The sequence below is a fragment of the Limanda limanda genome, chromosome 10, assembly GCF_963576545.1.
Source record: "Limanda limanda chromosome 10, fLimLim1.1, whole genome shotgun sequence".
Lineage (NCBI taxonomy): Eukaryota > Metazoa > Chordata > Actinopteri > Pleuronectiformes > Pleuronectidae > Limanda > Limanda limanda.
Window position 1 is genome coordinate 24,244,236 of NC_083645.1, and position 18,757 is coordinate 24,262,992.

General features: G+C 41.9%; 1 protein-coding gene across 4 annotated transcripts in view; it reads left to right on the forward strand.

Annotated features, from left to right (window-relative positions):
• The window catches only part of ldb2a (LIM domain binding 2a), an 87,951-nt gene that overhangs the window by 52,370 nt on the left and 16,824 nt on the right, over positions 1-18,757 (forward strand). For all 4 annotated transcript variants that reach the window (XM_061079484.1, XM_061079485.1, XM_061079486.1 and 1 more), the window contains exons 3-4: positions 4,682-4,854; positions 15,098-15,220. In XM_061079484.1, the coding sequence (XP_060935467.1) occupies positions 4,682-4,854; positions 15,098-15,220 (296 nt within the window). The remainder of the gene's footprint in view (positions 1-4,681; positions 4,855-15,097; positions 15,221-18,757) is intronic.

Below are 18,757 nucleotides of genomic sequence, written 5' to 3' on the forward strand. Positions count from 1 at the left end.
CAGTTATAGCGCTGATGCTTAAATAAGGAAACAAAGGACTAGAGGAAAGTCTTTAGTTTAGTTCTTCTCACAGGGATCCTCAACCTTTTCCTGACCCGACGTCCTCCAAAGCCCAGTCAGATTAGATCAAGTGCTCCAGCAAAGTGTCCTAATGCAAAATTCATCTGGTTTTAAACCCATATTTTGCACTTTTCACCTGTGATGGTGCTGGTTGCAGCTTTTCTTTTTAGCAACTGTAAAAGTGACTTGCAGTAATTGAGCCGCTGCAAATAAAGAGCAGGACTATGTCCTCGGAACCTGAAGCTGCTGCACAAAACAAGTGTTCACCTATTAGAGAAGAAGCTCGATTCAATATGAAGAACCTGAACTGGAGAATCGGTTTGCTATAAGTTGTTTCGTATAATTTACGGTGATGAATTCTGCCGCCGCTTCTGATCACCTGTTAATCCAAAGTAACAGAAATATAGATATTGTTACAGTTATTTTAACAGTAGACACAGTGATCATGGAATGGTTTACATTTTAGATGACGCTCTTAATTCTTTTAGTTGGGTGGGTAAAGAACTTCCTGGCAGAGGTGGATGTTTCACTACTACTTTAAACTGTTATTTACCTTTTTTTGCTCAAACTCACTCTCTCTCAAATGCAGCATGTGGAGTGAAAGTGATCAGGTCGGTGAGATTGTGCAGCAGCTTCATGGATTAGTTGTTTTTATTACGATTAATCCTCCTGAACACAAATGTTTGGTTGTTTTACAGAAAAACAAGACAAATCAGAGTCATTCGATGAAATTAGCCAAGCTTCTCCACAATCCCTTAATACCAGAGTTCTCCCATGGGTCCAGATGCACCTCAGGTCGGGACTCACAGCGTCGGGCTGACATTCAGCACCGCAGAGAACAACACACGTCAGCAAAAAAGGATTCACACAACAAAGAAGTTGTACCTGCCTCCGATTTAGCAGAATGAAATGTGACAACATCTGTCAAGGTGCTGCATTGGCAGCAGCACAATCACGGTCACTGCGTCAAAAAAAAAAAAAAAAAAAGCTGCTTCCAGTTAGACTCACCGAAGTTGCTCAGTCCCGTCTTGTGGTGTGATAAACCATGGTGCAGTGTTTTGTCATCTAACAGTCCTGCAAACTCACAGAGCTCCTGAATTGCATTGTATTGTCCTGAAGCAGCAGCATGTCCCCAGCAACCCATTCTCAAAGCAGGGTTGTTTCTTTTGTCCTTCTAACATATGATATAATCACTGTGTCTCGCTGTTGTCCTGAGATACAAGGGACCTCGGTGTACTGTTACTGTAAACAGTGTTTTGTCATAGTGTCATGTGATCTCTGGGGAGACTGTCCATAAGATGTGTGGATGTAAAGTAAAGATATGACACTCAGGGCCCAAATTATCCTAAATATATAAGTAAAGTTTTTCTAGTTTCATGCATAATTTCCTGAGAAAGTGACAGAAAGGTTGAAGAAGTGATAGAAACGCTGCAGCAAAAAGAGGTGTAGGTAAAACACAAGCTCCTCGATGGAGGGAATGATATTTAAAAAGAAGACTCAGATATAACGGGACATGGAAAGTTTTCAGCCAGAAGTAAAAAAACAAAAACAACAGTTCCAGTCCAGACGGTTGCTGGTTGAGATCCCCTGTGCATCAAAGTGAATGAGCAGCACTTTCCCCTCCAGTAACTTCTGGCCCTGCCCTTGAGCAAGTCAACTCGCTCATGTGGAACTGCCCAGTGATATTTGGATGAAGCCAGCGGTTGCACTGCAGCTCACAGGCGTGTGTGTGTGTCTGTTAGTGTGTGAGGCAGGCTGGAGCTGAAAATGAGTGTGTGTGTGTGTGTTCAGCAGAAATCCTAAAGCCGTAGAACTAAATAAAACACGGTCTTTAAGGGAGAATGTCCTGCAGGATGAGGTCTGGAGACGGTTTGAGTTGTTCAGCCGCTCGACCAGAATCACAAACTGTAATATTGAGCTCTGCAGTTCGAGGAAGAGGTTTAAAATGTTTATGTCTCGTATAAAAGCTGTTTGACGCAGCTGCTGCTCTGCTGCTGATGCTGATGCTGTACAATCCCTGATCTACACATGCAGTTGTGCACTCAACACAGTCTTTCATTATATTCTTAAATACGATGCATTAACACCTCATTTCTCCCTTTGGACTGAAATAAAGCGGATCCAAAACAACTAAATTGCTAGAGAACCTGGAGAAAAGTCAGACTCATGGCCAACTTGCATCTTCACAACAAAGTTTTGTTTGGTTTAGTTGTTCACGATAATCCAACCACAGCCTCCGACCAGCAAAGAGTCAATGCTGCACTGGAACCAGTTGTTCTGGCTTTCGAAAAAACACAAAGAACTGGTTGGAGCTCAGGAACCGGCTCCCAACCGGCCCTGGAACTTTACCTAGATGGAAAGATGGTAACACAAAGACCCCCGCCCAGTGTGAAACAAGCCAGGAATCTTCATTCTGTGAGGGGACAGTGTTATCCCACTTTACCGCTGTACCACTGTGCCACCCTGTCACAATAAATCACTTTGTAGAATAAGCTGACTGAATCTTGGGAGATTTATCAGTTTACACTGTTGTTAACAGAGTATTCTTTCATTTAAAGCACCTCAAGTTGATGTCTGTGTAGATATCATGAATCTCTTATCTATTGTTAAACTGAACTTTATTCAATCCTCTGTCTAGTGTGTTGAGAGCGTTTCTAGATTTCCAGGTTCTTAGTTACGAGGTGCAGTGGGACTTTCACTGAGATAAAGAAGCTGTAAAGCTAAAATTCAAAGCCAATGGTGATTAGTTGACGAAGGAAAGACGCTCTCAAAACCCTTGATGAGCCAAATTAAATACTGTTAATGTTTTTATAACCAAAAAACACATTATTTCATACTTTTAATACATCCAAGTATTCAGGAATGTGTAATATTGCATCACAGTGCATCCATACTGTGATGGGGAACTTAGCGTCTCTCTGTGTATCATCCATCCTTCTTCTTGAAGCCAGCTAACACAGTAGAGATGGAAACCAGACGAAGCCCAAGGGCGATAAAACACCGAAGACAATCTCTCCCTCCCTGACTCCTCCTCCGGTTTTCATCATGCAGCCTCTTCATTGTCTCTTTAGGCTCCTGCAGAAAGTTTGCTCTGCAGAAGTTGTCCATCTTAATAATTCAGTTTAATACCTGAAACTCAGTCGCGGAGTCGTATTATTCTGAAAAATGTGTGAGAATATGCTCAGATCTGAAAGCGAGTGTGTTTGTATGAAGTGTCGGAGGAAGTGGCTCGAGAGGCTGGAATTCTTCATACTGTCGCTTGTTTTAAGAAAATCTTTAATCTTGGAAAGAAGTGAATTTACCTCCCTGAGCTGGAAAAAACTGTATTTGACACATCAGACTCAATCTCAGAATATAGTTTTTTTTTACTTCTTGAAGGGTGAACAGGTTTCCTGAAGGCAGCTCGGTGTTAGGTCCTCAGGCGATCGATGGGTTTCAGGACAATCCAATACTCTCTGTGAATCAGTTATGTGCCTGTTGCATTGAGGATCTGGGTTCATGAAATAACCAGGATCATCAGGGCGGCTGCTGATCAATAACACACATTTAACAACTAGTTCATCCAGATTACCACAGCTCTGCTGATAATGATTTGGTGGTGAGATTATTGTTTTTTAACGGCCAAAAATGACATATTGGATCATGCACTTCACTCACAATGCTTTACAAATTGCGGTAACTAACTGTAAAGATGTTTAAAGTTGATCCAAAAAGCGGAGGCTCCTCTATTGGCAGTGTTACGTTCAACCGGCTGGGTACAGAGGTCGAGGTCAAATCAATAAACAGTCGACTTCACGATCTTCCCTGGAATGATTGAACGGGATCGAGAAGTCCGACAGGAAAAAATCTGAAATATCTTTGCTCTCAAATATTTGAATCAATCTCGTCCGTTTGAACATCTGATCAGTTTTTGACAACAGCCAATATGATGTTTATCATGATTAATTAATCTGAAGCAGTTCTCCATGTTGTGCAGTTTCTGTTCTCTCTCATTGAAGTTGACTTACATTTAACTTTAATATGATATACGTGTAATTATTATGTATTTAATGCAGTTCTCTACTGAGTACTTAATATCAAAGCCTTTTTTAGCACTGTCCAACGTTAGGGACTGAAATATTCCACTGAATCTCCTCAGATTCATATTCATGCGGTTTTTTTCTTTGTTTAAACTGTTCTGGATTCCACAGTTTTGCCAATTTAATTAAAAGGAAAGTGTTTGTACAACTCTCATGTTGAAGTAGCATTTAACATTTGAGACATTCAACTTCACATGTTGATTAAAAAAGGTAATTTAGGAAATGTGTGTTTACTCAAAACTTGACTTTCCTCCAAAGAGAAATATTCAATATTTTTGGGAAATGTGTAATTTCACTGTCTTGCCCAAAAAGAGAATGATTTTGACTTCAACACAGATGTAAATCTTAGCAGTAGCATTAGCATCCTGCAGCTACAACCTGCAGCAGCATTATCGGTCTTATATCAGTGGCAGTTTTTGAAGCTGTCCCCCTCTCTTCCTCTCCTATGTGTTCTCCACTAAGCCCAGTGTCTCTCTCCACATCATGTCCCATGTGCTCTCCTATATTAAGCAGCTGTGCCCTCTCCTTTGTCTCCCCTGCAGCGATCGGCCGGACGCTGATCCCACGATACTTCAGCACGGTGTTCGAGGGGGGGGTCAGCGAGCTCCACTACATCCTCAAACACTCCAAGGAGTCCTTCCACAACTCCTGCATCACCCTGGACTGTGATCAGTGCACCATGGTCACCCAGCACGGGAAGCCAATGTTTACAAAGGTAACACCTGACCCCTCAGCGCGTCTCCCACCATGAATAATTGATCACAAGCTATGATAATGGGCCAGTCGAGGTGTTTAACTGGTGAAAGATCAAATCCATTCACAGCTGTTGATTTTCCTTTTCTCTGTCGTGGCTGGTGGCTCCACAGTCAGATATTTCAAGATCTATGTGTTATCTCATATGTCTGTCCACTATTTCTGAAGCAGTGGATACTTTTGGGAATGAATGCATTTGAATTTAATGAAATTTAAAGAGTTACTCAACGCCAAATCCACTTTAGGAAAATGTCCATGTTATTTAATTCCTGTCCCTTTCTCTAGTTTTCATTTTAGAAACCTTTCTTAGAGAAAAGCAAGTTATTTTGTTCTCTAGACTGTAAAAAACATCAATTTTTGTGTGTTTCATGTAATTCTCGGTTTGAATGCATTACATGAATTTATGCAGATGGCGTGTTCAAGCTGAAATCTCGTAATCAGGTGCTTTACAAGGCCATAAAACCGTAAAGAATTTAAAACCCTAAACTGCAAAACCCAGCGGCCGCTCTCCTGTTGAAGGTGTCGACCGGCTCTTAAAGCCGACACCTGGTACTGAAGGACAGGGACATGAGTAAAGATCTTCGGGATAGCACGGGTTTGGTTTTTGCCGTACAAGTGAAGCACAGGCAGGAGCAGGAGAAAGCAGAGGAAACACAAATTGCTCAGGTGAGATAATCCGAACCTGACACCGAGGTCTCCTGAACGCGCCAAAGCTGAGCTCATCTGCTTTTGACTTTGGGGAGCGAATCCCCCAGCGGGCGGGAGTGAATATCTGCTCCACTACAGACTGATCCAGATGGCTAGCTGACTCTTAGTGTTCTTCTGCTGACTCTCTAAATGAAGCTGAGGCCAGATACCTTGTCAGCGGCGAGCAGCCGAGCTAAAGGGATTCCATGTTCCCTGTACCATGAACCCTGAGCTACAGCACCGGACCGGATTGTTCTGACATTAAACAGCCAAACGCCGCCTTGTTTTCAGGACTTGACAGTAGGCTCTCACTTGTGTGTCTGTCTGTGTGTGTGTGTGTGTGTGTGTGTGTGTGTGTGTGTGTGTGTGTGTGTGTGTGTGTGTGTGTGTGTGTGTGTGTGTGTGTGTGTGTGTGTGTGTGTGTGTGTGTGTGTGTGTGGCGTGCAGAGTCTGAAATTAACTTTGTGGCTGACCTGCCGAGGGCTCTGAGACTAAAAAGGAATCAAAAAAACATAATTGAGAAAAATTCAAAGTCATTTTGTCTGTTATTAAGATCTGAAATCTGATTTTGTGAAAAGAAATGATCAAAATGTGCCACTGGCTTGAGATCACGTGACAAGTTTTCAATGCAAATGACCCTAATTCAAGATTTCCTTGGTTTCGGTGTCACTTCGGGGCCGAGCTTTGTCTTTTTTCTTTCTTGCTCTTAGATGTGAAAATTCCTTGTGAAATAGAAAACAGCACCAGCGACGGTTTACTGCAGATTTAGTTTTGTCTCGAGTCCTTTGTAAAAAAACGAATCTGAGTCAGAAACGACTTGAGACAGATGTTTTCGGTGTTAAGTGGTTCACAGGAAAACAATAGAGGGTTTATTTTTTTAAAGGTACTTTTCGGCGAATGTCAGTGTGATATTCTAAGGATTGAATAAAATCTAAAAACTCGATGATGGTATAGTCACAGTTTATGTTTTAATAAATGATGTCGTCTCGTCATCATCTCGTCTTAGTCATCGGGAGAAAAAAGTTATATTCTGCCCTGACGTCAAGATGAGTCATCAAAAGTTTCACAGTTAGAGAGAATTTGATTAAAACAAAACCTATTGCATCTATTTTTGGATACACAGAATATCTAGTAATAAACTGTTTGTCAATATAAACATATTTGGTCATTGAACTATTAACTTGTATAAGAGATTAATATTATTAATCGTGATATGTAATAGTTTAAAGTCCTTTCCTATAAATACAACGTTTACATTACTATATAAACGTGTAAATGTTCCACTTTACCTGTTCTTGAACTTTGACTCCGTATAATAAACATCTGTAATTCATCACATCTCAATATGAATTCCTTGTGATCGTTCACACGTGAGACGTCTTGTAGTTTCAGGACCTTTATTTAGCAGCGGCTCGGTGTCAGTTCACGTGAAGCAGGTGTGTTTACATGCTGCTGCATATTCACACGCGTGAGCTCCGACACGCGTGTGATCCTGAGGTCACGTCACTGTCGCTGAGCACTTTCAGCTGAGGTGGTTCTGAATCCATGTGTGTGTGTGTGTGTGTGTGTGTGTATGTGTGTGTGTGTGTGTGTGTGTGTGTGTGTGTGTTTGTGTGTGTGTGTGTGTGTGTGTATGTATGTGTGTGTGTGTGTGTGTGTGTGTTTCAGTTCCATCCTCAGGTTGGGTGGGGGATGGGCACGTGTGTGTGTGTTGTGTGTGTGTGTGTGTGTGTGTGTATGTATGTGTGTGTGTGTGTGTGTGTGTGGGTAAATTGGTTAAGGTGGAGCAGGGAAGGGGTGTGGGGTAGGGGGGGGGGGCTCTTTGTGTTATTATATTGGTAAATGAAAACGTGAAACATCCACAATAACGCACCCAGGAAATTTTCTTTAAATGTTGCTGTTGTTGGATTTTTGTAAACAAGGCTCCACCTTTAAAAAAAAAAAAACATTATATATATATATATATATATAAATATAACGAGTGTCATAGTGATATTAACCGAACAGAAGCAGCAACACAAACGGTCGAGGCCCCGGTCAACAACACACACACACACACACACACACACACACACACACAAAAAAACAGAAGAGCTAAATTTGATGCTGCCAGCGCTGCTCTCTTTTCATCTTCACCTAAATTGGATGAGAAGAATTAATTCATTAGAAAAAGAAAGACGGGGGGGGGGGGGAGAAAAAAAAAAAAGGAGAAGAATTCCAATAACTGAGCGTGTTCTCCCCGAGCCGGGAGCAGCCGGGAGCCTGCAGCTCTGGAGGCCCAAATCTCAATCAGCTCCGCCTCGCCTCGCTCTCCTCCACCCAACCCCCCCCCCCCCCACCCACCACCCCCTCTCTCATTCCCCTGCCCGACTCGCTCTCTCTCATCCTCCCCTCTTCTTCTTCTCTGCACCCCCCCCCCCCGCCCGCACCCACACACGCACACACACTCGCATCCTTCATCCCTAGAGAAATCATCCCCAGCTCCCAACTCGCTCGCTTGCTCTCCCCCTCACTCCTGCTCTCTCTCTCTCTCTCTCTCTCTCTCTTTCTCTGCCTGTCTCTTTCTTTGCTGGTCTCGCGCCCTCGCTCTCTCTCTCTCTCTCTCTCTCTCTCTCTCTGTCTCTCTCTCTCTCTCTCTCTCTCTCTCTTTCTCTGCCTGTCTCTTTCTTTGCTGGTCTCTCCCCCTCACTCCTGCTCTCTCTCTCTCTCTCTCTCTCTCTCTCTCTCTTTCTCTGCCTGTCTCTTTCTTTGCTTGTCTCGCGCCCTCGCTCTCTCTCTCTCTCTCTCGCTTCCTCTCTCTCTCTCTCTCTCTCTCTTTCTTTTACAAAAAACTCTAATTCACATTTGCTTTACAGACAAGAATCACATTTAACGAATTATTCTACTTGATTACAACTTGGGTCTTGTGGGTTTTTTTTGCTGAAGCAGTTTTAGCCGTTGTTTTCCGTCAGAAATAACGACACTGAAGTCACTGAGTCATTCTGTGTGATCTGAGATGCCGAGAAAAGACGGATGAGAAAACTGTGATGATTTCAGTTCAGTTTATTTGACATCAACTTTATAAATAACAGCATTAAAGGGTAAAACAATACAGATGATGAAAACATGGCAAAGAGCCTATATGCTTTGTCGAGGTCACAGCTATAATACATGTTTATATAAAAAACCTGCAGCATATAATCACGTATAATCATTATAAGGATGTTAAACCTACACATCCATGTTTCCAGCTGTTAAAACCTTACATGACTTACATTTCTTAGCAGAAATGAAAATGGAATAGTAACAATATCTCCCAACAATCGTCATTTCCTCTGTTCTCACCATCTTTCTGCCCTGACATGATTTCCCTGTGTAATGAAGGATAATTACAGAATTTGCAGGTGTTCTCAGTTTTAGTTTATTTCATCCACTGATGAATGTGACCTGAACAGAACAGAACATGCAGATGAATCTGTCCTGGAGTCACCTCAGGCTGCTGCAGATCTACCTGAGCTTCACCGTGGGTCTGATCCCACTGAACCTAATCAACATGATAATACTTGGTTTCCTGATCCCAGTGATAAACCTGGTGACTTCAATGTTTATCATGACTGAGAGAATGATCTTTACCTCGGGTCCGACTCTCTGAACTGTGCAATATTACATTTCTGTCAGTGCAATCCAATGGAGCATCAATCCTTTACACTGTACATATATTCACACTGAGCATTTTCTATTTATACTGTATATATTAGTTAGTGTATTTTTATATCTCTTACACATATAAGTATTGCATATTACTTATTACTTTACTGAATTTGTACTGCCCTTGCTGCTGTAACACTGCAAATGTCCCTGTTGTGGGACTAATAATGAATTATCTTATGTTATGTTATGTTATGTTATGTTATGTTATGTTATGTTATCTTATCTTCTCTTATCTTATCTTATCTTAGAAAACAATGGACCAAATTGCAAAAATGAGAATCAACTAAAATCTGAGAGAATAAAGTCATAGTTCCATGTGAATTGTGTCATGTGGGACATCATGATTTCGTGGAGCATCTTGTTAAATTATACTTCATCTTTACGCAAATCAGATGCAAAATATTACTATAATCAGAAGTTAGAAAAGTTTGTGCAAGAAATTGTGTTTTCTGAAGAAAGAATCTTGCGGACTTGGAGGAAATTGTCTCTGTTGTGGAAGAGGACTTTTTTGGTCGTGGTACAAATTGATGCTACAATGACGCAGATGGAGAAAGTGAAAGAATCTGAAACAAGTTGAAAAATAATTGAATGTAATGTAACAGTGACAAAACCATTTAAAGAATCCCAACACCGTCTCTTGTCTTCTGGCTCCGTCTCCACCTCATCGCTCGGGTGCTGCACGCTAACGAGTGGGTGGAGTTACGGCGGGGGGGGGTGCTAAGAGTGGGTGGCGTTCTCCAGGTGGCGGCGAGACAACGTGTGAGCGTTGGCAGGTCGGCGAGGTGTTGACAAGGTGACACGGGGCGCCAATTTGACCGAAAGCCTTCTGCTCACTACCCAGCATGCCCTGCTCTCCTCTGACCGGTGTGTGTTGGCTCACAGGCCACGGCCCTTGTTACCGGCGCCCAGTCGGGGGGCTGCTGCATGCTGGGAGCCGAGCAGGGAGCAGAGAGGCAAGTTTGTGACATCGTGATCACAGCACAAGAGGATTTAATTCCCCGGGTGGATTCCTTTTCTTTCCTTCAGAAATCTACCAGTGGATGTGTTATCAGCAGCCGGAGGTTTCTGGGATCTGCTTGGATTCCAGTTCCTCAACTTTCAGACACTTCGTAAATGCAATTCTTATATTTCTATGATTATAGATATTCAATTAAATCGATGTTAGCATTGCATCGAATTGCCTCTATTACTGAACACGTCAATCCTCCTACAAGGTGTGAAAGAATCCCAGCTGTCTATCGATGGTTTTAATACCAGTGGGACTTATTGTGTTTATTTTGTGTTGTCTTTGCCCTATTTGTCTTCACATAAGTGTTTGGAGTGCGACAGATGTATCATGAGATGTGCGATTGCTCTATTTACTCATGCATTGATATCATGAGTCAGATTATTGACTGGATATCTACTCGACTCAGGTGCTCCTCTAATTTAACCCCACTTGTTTGATTTGTGTGATTGCTTATGGCCGCCCGTGGTTATTGCTGCAGTGTCTGTTTAACGTCTAACCGGGGACTCTAGCATCCCTGCTCGGTGCTGACAGCGTGGGGGTGGGGGGGGGCACACGTCTCACAGGTGTGCCTCACTTTATTTCCTGGCTCCGAAATACTTGAGGTAGATTATTAAATGAGTTTCTCGGCTGCGAGTTAATTGACAGTTTGACTGATGAGTGAGTTTCGGAGCATGAGAGGTTTATGAATGCTTGAGACAATTAAAAGAAATCTGTAAACGAGTCATATAAACCATATCAATAAGAATGGTAAGATACTAAGATACGTCTGTGTCTATAGTATATTTTACTTTTTACTTGGCCTATACACAATATTGATGTACATCTGCTATAATAAGCCGATGTTTCAGCCTGAGGTTCAATGTTTCAGTCGTCAAGTGGACACATTTGCTGTAAACACCATATTTATAGCACCCTTCACTTATTAATGTTTGCAATAACCGTAAATAACAATTAATGCTGTGATCTAAATATGAATGTCAGGCTCCTCTCTGAGTTACTGTGTTTATGAGACATGTCAGCACCTCCTTGCAATATAATTGAGGATATTTAGTCAACTTTGAACCTATTTATATGCACCGGGGGCGGTCGTGAATGCTCATGATAATCGATCTAACGACCTTCGGCTCCTCGGCTGTTAATAGATTGTCATGTTAGAGTACAGTATTGAATAGTGTCTCAGCAGCGGGGTGCTGTTATTCTTTCTGGCTCTTTTGAGCCGGAGATCCCCTTATCCCCGACGGGTGGGAGATTTATGACCCCGCTCCTGAATCAATGAGGGACTCTCCGTGAGTGGCCGTACCGTTTAATGGACCACTTTTTAATTTGAGGGGTTATTCCTCCTTTTAGTTTCCACAGGGGAACAGTATTTAGCTAAAATAAAATATGGCTGCAGCTATTCCAGTATTCCATTCGAACTAGTTGGAGGAATAAATAGCTTTGTGTGATGGAACGGACACTGGAAGCTGCCTCAGTCGCATCTCTGGTTAATATATCTCTGCAGCAGTTTGCCACAAAGACAAACTCCTGCACATTTGTTGCAATTAAAGTGATTCTTATTGCTGGTCGGATTCAGGCCGCGGGACAATTAATTCACCAGTTTCAGAGAGGCGGAGAGAACTAAGAGCTATAGCTGAGGCTGAAGACACAGTCGGTACTATATGGAAAACAGAATCGATAGTGCAGCGTGCTTTCAGTGAAGTGCTCCAGCACCTGGAGAACATCAGGAAACGCTGGTTCACCGGTAAACACAAGTTATTTCACTGCTGCTGCTGCTGGTTTAACCGCAGAACCACTAAAAACACACATGTTGGAATTATGTAAAGGATCATTTATTTCTTCATGCATGCCCAAGTGTTTTGTCCTTTAATAGGTTTAAGTGGCTCAAGGGGGAAGAACCTCTAATGACCATGATTTCATTCCAAGGAGGAAAAGGAAAAAGTACAACATGGGCTGAAAACCTGGGGGTCCATGAAGATTATTTAACTCAACATATAGGGAATACATTTAAAATGCTACTCTAAGAATATGTAGCTTCATCATGTGGCTTAAATTTACTTTCTTTGGAATATAATCTTTGCTTCTACAGAGTCTTTCAATAAACTCTGAATAATGCCGTTATTAGCTTCGTGATAATGCTTTTTTTTTTACTTACATAATCCAGTGGGTTTGAGATGGTTTATTTATCTTAAGAAGTGGAGTTTAAACACATGAAGCAGAACTTAATCCTTCTGTCCTGCTCATGAATCCAGAAATCTCCGTCAGTCTCCGTCTGTCCTTCAGTTTGTCTCAAAAACTGCTCATCCAGTCAACGTGGAAACTGGACAGGTGTGTTGCTGGGGACTTGAGAAAGTGTAGTTTCCACTGGGAAGTACTTTGTCGGACCCTAACCCGAAACCATTAACCCCATTTGTCACCTGAGGCAGCTAGTTGGAGCTTTCACCCCTTTGGACTTGGGCGGATTTCAATGAAGCTTGGTGGTACGATGTGGTGCCGATCTGGACCAAGGGGCTTAGCCAGGAATTAGTTTTCACTTTCTTTAACATTCGAGATTGGTGTTTTTCGAACATTCCTTCAAGGATTTACCTTTATGGACAGGATAGTTGGGTGAAACAGGGGAGAGAGAACGTGGGAAAGCATGCACTGAAGGGTTGGGTCACAACGGAACCTGCAGCCGCTGCATGAGAGCTGTCTCCTAAAAAACTAGAGAACTTAAGATCACCAAATGTTGAAATACAGATTCTGCACTGTACAGCGATGCTTTACATCCACACTTGACATTGTTATTATTTAAATGTCGAGGTATTACGAGTCTTTCCGTCACTTTCAGTCCGAACTCTGAGGTCAGCTGTCGGACAAACCGCTGCTGGAATTAGAGTAAATAAAAAAAAAGATTTTCATTGTCCATTAAACACCAGGGATTATTTCTAAATATTGCTTTAGTCTAATCCACACTTATCAAGCTGAGACAAGCCAAACGTCCGAGCAGGCAGCAGATCCCAGATGTGTTGGGATGTAAAACCACTGGATCAGCTCGGAGCTCAGTCACAGTGAAGAGAGGTGAGGAGAGTTCTGTCTACTGGCAGGAAAAGTCAAATTCCAACCAGAAGTCTGTCATTCAGTTTTCAAGAGATAAACATGTATTGACCTGAATAATTATTTAGATATAAGAAGGAAAAGAGATTAAAAAGCTATAAATAATATGAAACATTACAATATTTTATACTAAATAAGTTAATTGTCCAAATATTGATGTGATGTGTGTACGATATAGTTAGAATAGACGTATTAATAATATATAGAGAGTTGTAGGTAGCTTTTAGCCTCCAATGCTGGGCGGCCAAAATTAGAGAGAGACACCTTCCACAATAATAAAACACAATTCAGCGGCACCACAAACTACAAAATGGTTTTACAGTTCAATCAACACTTCTATAAAAAAGGCTGCAGAATAACAGAACATGATAAGATAAGATATGAAGTCCTTTATTAGACCCACACTTTTACAGCAGTTAATAAAATAATGGTGAAATACACACTCACTACAGGTATAAATAAGTAAAAAATACATTGTACACACAAGGTACTACAAAGAATAGAATTATCTGCAATGTAAAGAAAATGTAACTTTCTCTTCTTTATAACTTTAGGCTCCCTGAGTTAAAACCAAATAGAGACGTCCATGAAAAAATAATAAAAGAGGAACCAGTGTCTCTCAGAAGTTGCCGCTGTCTGTTTTTTGCCTATTTAACAAAACCAGAAATAACTGGTGCCACCTTATTTCATGTGTTTTTTCTACCGTAAAACCAAACTCTCCCTCTATACGTCCTCATTGTGAGCTCAGTTGAGAAACTCCAGAGACGCTCGGCTGCACAAAGACTGAGAACATTTTACATTTTCAGTCGAGGCAGCAGCTCCAGCCTCTATTTATTCTGCTTCTTTTTTTTTTTTTTACTCAACGTGTTGGAGTTAACGGTGGAGCACGTGACCAGCAGGGGTGGGGGTTGGAGTGGGGGGGGGGTGGAGTGGGTGGGTTGTGGTTGTGGTTGGAGGGGGGGGGGGGGGGGGGGGGGTTGCAGTATGGCCGCTAGCCTCTTTCTTGTTGATCCTCAGGAGACCATCTGCGCTGGGGGCATTGATTAGAGTGTGTCTGGTGGGATTACATCTTTGCCGTTGCCATGCCAACTAATCAGCTGATTTTTTTTCCCCCTCTCTCTCTCTCTCTCTCTGCCTGTCTCTCCATTTCTCTCTCTCTCTCTCCTTTCTCTCCTCTCGCTCCCTGGTTGTCACAGCAACGGAATACGGGAGAAGCGAAAGGGCCCCGGCAAGCGCTGAATTCAGCTAAAGGGGCGAAAAAATGTTTTCTCCCTCTCTCTCCCTCTCTCCCTCTCCCTCTCCCTCTCTCCCGCTCTCCCTCTCTCCCTCTCTCTTCCTAATTGGCAACTCTCTCTGACCTGAAGTTCTTTTGTCTCTGGCGTAAACACACCCCTCTCCAGATTACATTTATTTTCACATTTTAGAAATAGCGGGATGGTCGAGAGGCCCAAGGACAGATGCTCTGAATGAGGGAAGCGAGCAGAGTAAATATCGGGAGCATAATAGCTCACTCCCTGCAACAGAGTCCTTGAACAAATTCCAAAACGGACACAAAACGCTCCCAGGGTTGTTGTTTTTTATTATTTTGTTGTATTCTGTTTTATTAAAATCACGCCTGGCCAATAAACGCTGATCCCTGGTCAGCTGACGGTGGCATTAAGAGCCAGTTTAAAGGATCACTGGGAGGAAACAACGCTAACGACTTGTGTGTGTGATCTTTCTCCAGGTTTGCACGGAAGGCCGGATGATTCTGGAGTTTGCCTTTGACGATCTGATGAGGATCAAGTCGTGGCACTTCACCATCCGGCAGTACCGGGAGCTCATCCCTCGCAGCATCCTGGCCATGCACGTGAGTGTGACATCACCAACACGCGACCAAACAAACACCCGGGTTCTCGGGGGTCTGTTTTTTCCCCGAACCCCGACAAGGGTCCTCCACTCTCGGGCCAGGACACGTTCCCTCTTTCTTTTTTCTCCTCCTGAAGTTATTCATGAGGATATGAGGTTTAAACGCCAACAAAGCAGTTTGGAGGGATTTTTGCAAACCAATTTATTTGCAGACATCAAAGGGCACGGAGGATAAAAAACAGGGCCCTTGTCTGAAAAATGGAGAGAGAGAGAGAGAGAGGGAGGAAAAAAAACAAGGTCGAATGAATAATCTGCTTAATTCCACTAAGTGTAACACACATTTAGTCAGTGGAGCTGTGGAGTGCAGCCGGAGCAGAAGGGGTTTCTGCTGTCTAATGATTCTGAACCGAGACGGCACCATATAGCTGTTTGGAAGAAAAACACATTAATGAAAGAATTAAAGAAGCAACATATACTCCCCCCCTCCCCCCCATGCATTACAATATGATTCTGCTTCTCCCCTTTCACACACAAACCTCTTCAGGTAGATCTAATAACATGTCCCCTCCACACACAGGTCTGATGTTATTGTGATGAGAAATTAAATGTACGTATAGTTCACGTATAGACCTGATCTTAACAGATTAAGATCAGGTTACTACATTCAAGTATTATGTCCTATTATACTTAAAGATATAATATGTAAGAATTCTGCGTTCAAATGTCTAAAATGAATTTACAGCTTTGTGACACCATCAGGTCTTTTGTTCCTGTTTGTATTGAGAGACAGACGTAACAGATTGTACCTTCAAAAAATAGGAAATTAAAATAACTTATTGCTGTAGGGAGATTGTTCACATGTCAGAAAACTCTGTAAATTGTTCATGGTTTTACTTTCTTACTACTTAAGTATGTATGTATGTGCCTGTGAACAAAAATCCTGCACAACTTCAGTAGTTAAAATCAACAATCTGCTCATATTTTAGCTAAAAAGCCCAGAAAATAAACACATTTAGATTCAACAAGATTCACAACTTAACATCTTGTCGATCTCGACTTGAGCTCTGGACTCTGATGGACTTATAAATGATGAAATTCATGAGAACATGTATTAGGAGCATTAATTCCTCACACACTATGGTCGTTAATAAAATATTCAAATACTGCAGAAGCACATGAGTCCTTCTTTACATATGTGCTGAAAACAGCCATAAGGAATCTCTGTGTTGTTTTAACAGAAAAGTCAGAAGGTTTTGGTAAGAAAACAAAAAACAGTGACAGTAGAATATGCTCTATATGCATCTCCTCCCTTTTGCTTGATGAATAAAAGCAGATTTGACATGTTCTCTTCACCCAAACGGAGCCGAAGGTGTGTGAGCAGCTTTCTGCTCCATCGCCACGTTTCTCTTTTGGCCAAATCTTCATATGAATTTCACTCACCAATAAATTGGCCCCTTTGGGTATTCACACTAATTTCTAGAGAGTGGGATATTTCGGGGGTATCGTGGGTCCTGGCCAGATCTTCAGTGATGTGTGTGTGTGTGAGTTCACTCTTTTGATCGCTGCCTGGACTAATGAAAGCAGAGACACACTCGGGAGCCAGGGTAGGAAAGTAGAAAAAATGCAGATACCAGAACACACCTTCTGATTCCAGCTGAACTACGGCTCTTTCTCTATATGTAACCATAATTATCTTGGTTTTGAGGAGTTCATTAAGAATGGGACTGTAGGTTTTATTTACCACCAGTGACTCATGACACCACCATCATGGTCTGGGCTGGAAAAAAACATCAAAAGTAATTAACTGAATAAAAGTACAGGACTTTAAATGTGTAAGCTTCAAATTCAACAACAACATGAAACCTGAAAATACAGAAGTAAAGTAAAATACTTGGAAAAATATTTAATTTTATCTGTTATACACCTGCCTCTGTCATGTCCACAGGAGATGATGTTAAATAAATTAATACACAGTGAAACTGCACTTTACTGCATTATTAACCATTTATATATTGTATGTATGTTGCCTATAAGGCTAAATATGGGAACCTTTTGTTTTATACTCAAGTCAGTGCTGTAAGGTAAATGTCTGCAGTTCTTGTAATGGCCACTAGATGCTGACTATAGAAATGTATCTGTATTGAAAGCTTTACTTATATTTAGTTATAATCAATTTAATTTCTTCGACAAAACAATCTGGTCTGAGTCGTCTTAAGTCATCACAAAGTGTTTCGATGATGCTCCACTAAGCAGAAATATGATTGACAGTGCGATCGCTTTGATTGACAGGTGTCTCAGGTGTTAATACTCCATGAAGTTTGAAAGTGGTGAAACTTAAACTTTAAAACCTCCCTTCAGAAAACTCCTGGTAACTTTGTGTTCAGGTACTCCAAGTTAAAGTCCAACCAAAAGCACTACTGGCAAAATGTTATTCAATTATTAAGAATGCTCTCAATATTGAGAATAACCTCCAAAGTCACTGCTGTGAACAGCATTTTAAAGTTGTAGGATCTTTTTTACACTATACCTTTCTATCACATTCCTTTTTCTTTTTCATCAACTGATCATGGTTGGAAAAAACATTTCAATATGCAAATTACCTAGGACTGTAAAAGAAGTAAAAAAGTTGAATAACCTATTTCCCTCTGTAACGAGGAGTAGGAGTACAAAGTAGATTTAGAAAAAAAAAATAAGATGCAGAAACACAAACACCCTGCAGGAGCTGCACATCATTTCAAGTGACATTACGTCTCCCTCCCTAACATCTGCTTCACCCCCTCCCCTCCCAGCCACCCACACACACACACACACACACACACACACACATAGACACACACATGCAAATCCCCTGTACACACACGGCGTGTCGAGCAGTTGTGTGCAACTCAAACCCTGATGTAGATATACATTAAAATTTATGGCAGCAAAACACAAAACAAACAAATAATGCATCAAGGTACCGATGTAACAGCTGTTACAGTAAACACAGGGATATTAGCTTAAGAGACGCATATACACTGTAATACATCATATTAGTGTTTATATAATGAATCCATAGGGGGAAAGAAGTAAATAATCTCTTTACTTTAGGTAGTTGAACTTGTCTAGTCTCATCTCATCACAAAAAGTTAGGTATAATCCTAATAGAATAAGTTGTATTTAAAGTTCTTATTGACTCCTCTCACATTAGGTGTGACACATGCATCTTGAATTTCCCAGAGTGTGTTTCCCTGCAGCTTGTTGTTTGTCTCCCTCCGGCCCCTTGAACCCAGCGTCTCTGTTGTCCCGGCGCCATATGTGCCAGTGTTTACTCGCACACTCTACAAATTGTTGACACGTCTCCTGCACCGGCGCTGCCAAGACACATTTCTGTACAGTGCGTTTAGCCTAATTCCACTTGATGAGCAAAGTAACTCAGATTCCGATCGGCCCGGGCTGTCGATACCGCACGCCGGCCCGATCCGCCCCCCCCCCCCGTCACTCACGTGGCGCCTGCTGACGCTACAGAAGGGCTCCCTCGCTTTCCCTCTCGACTCGC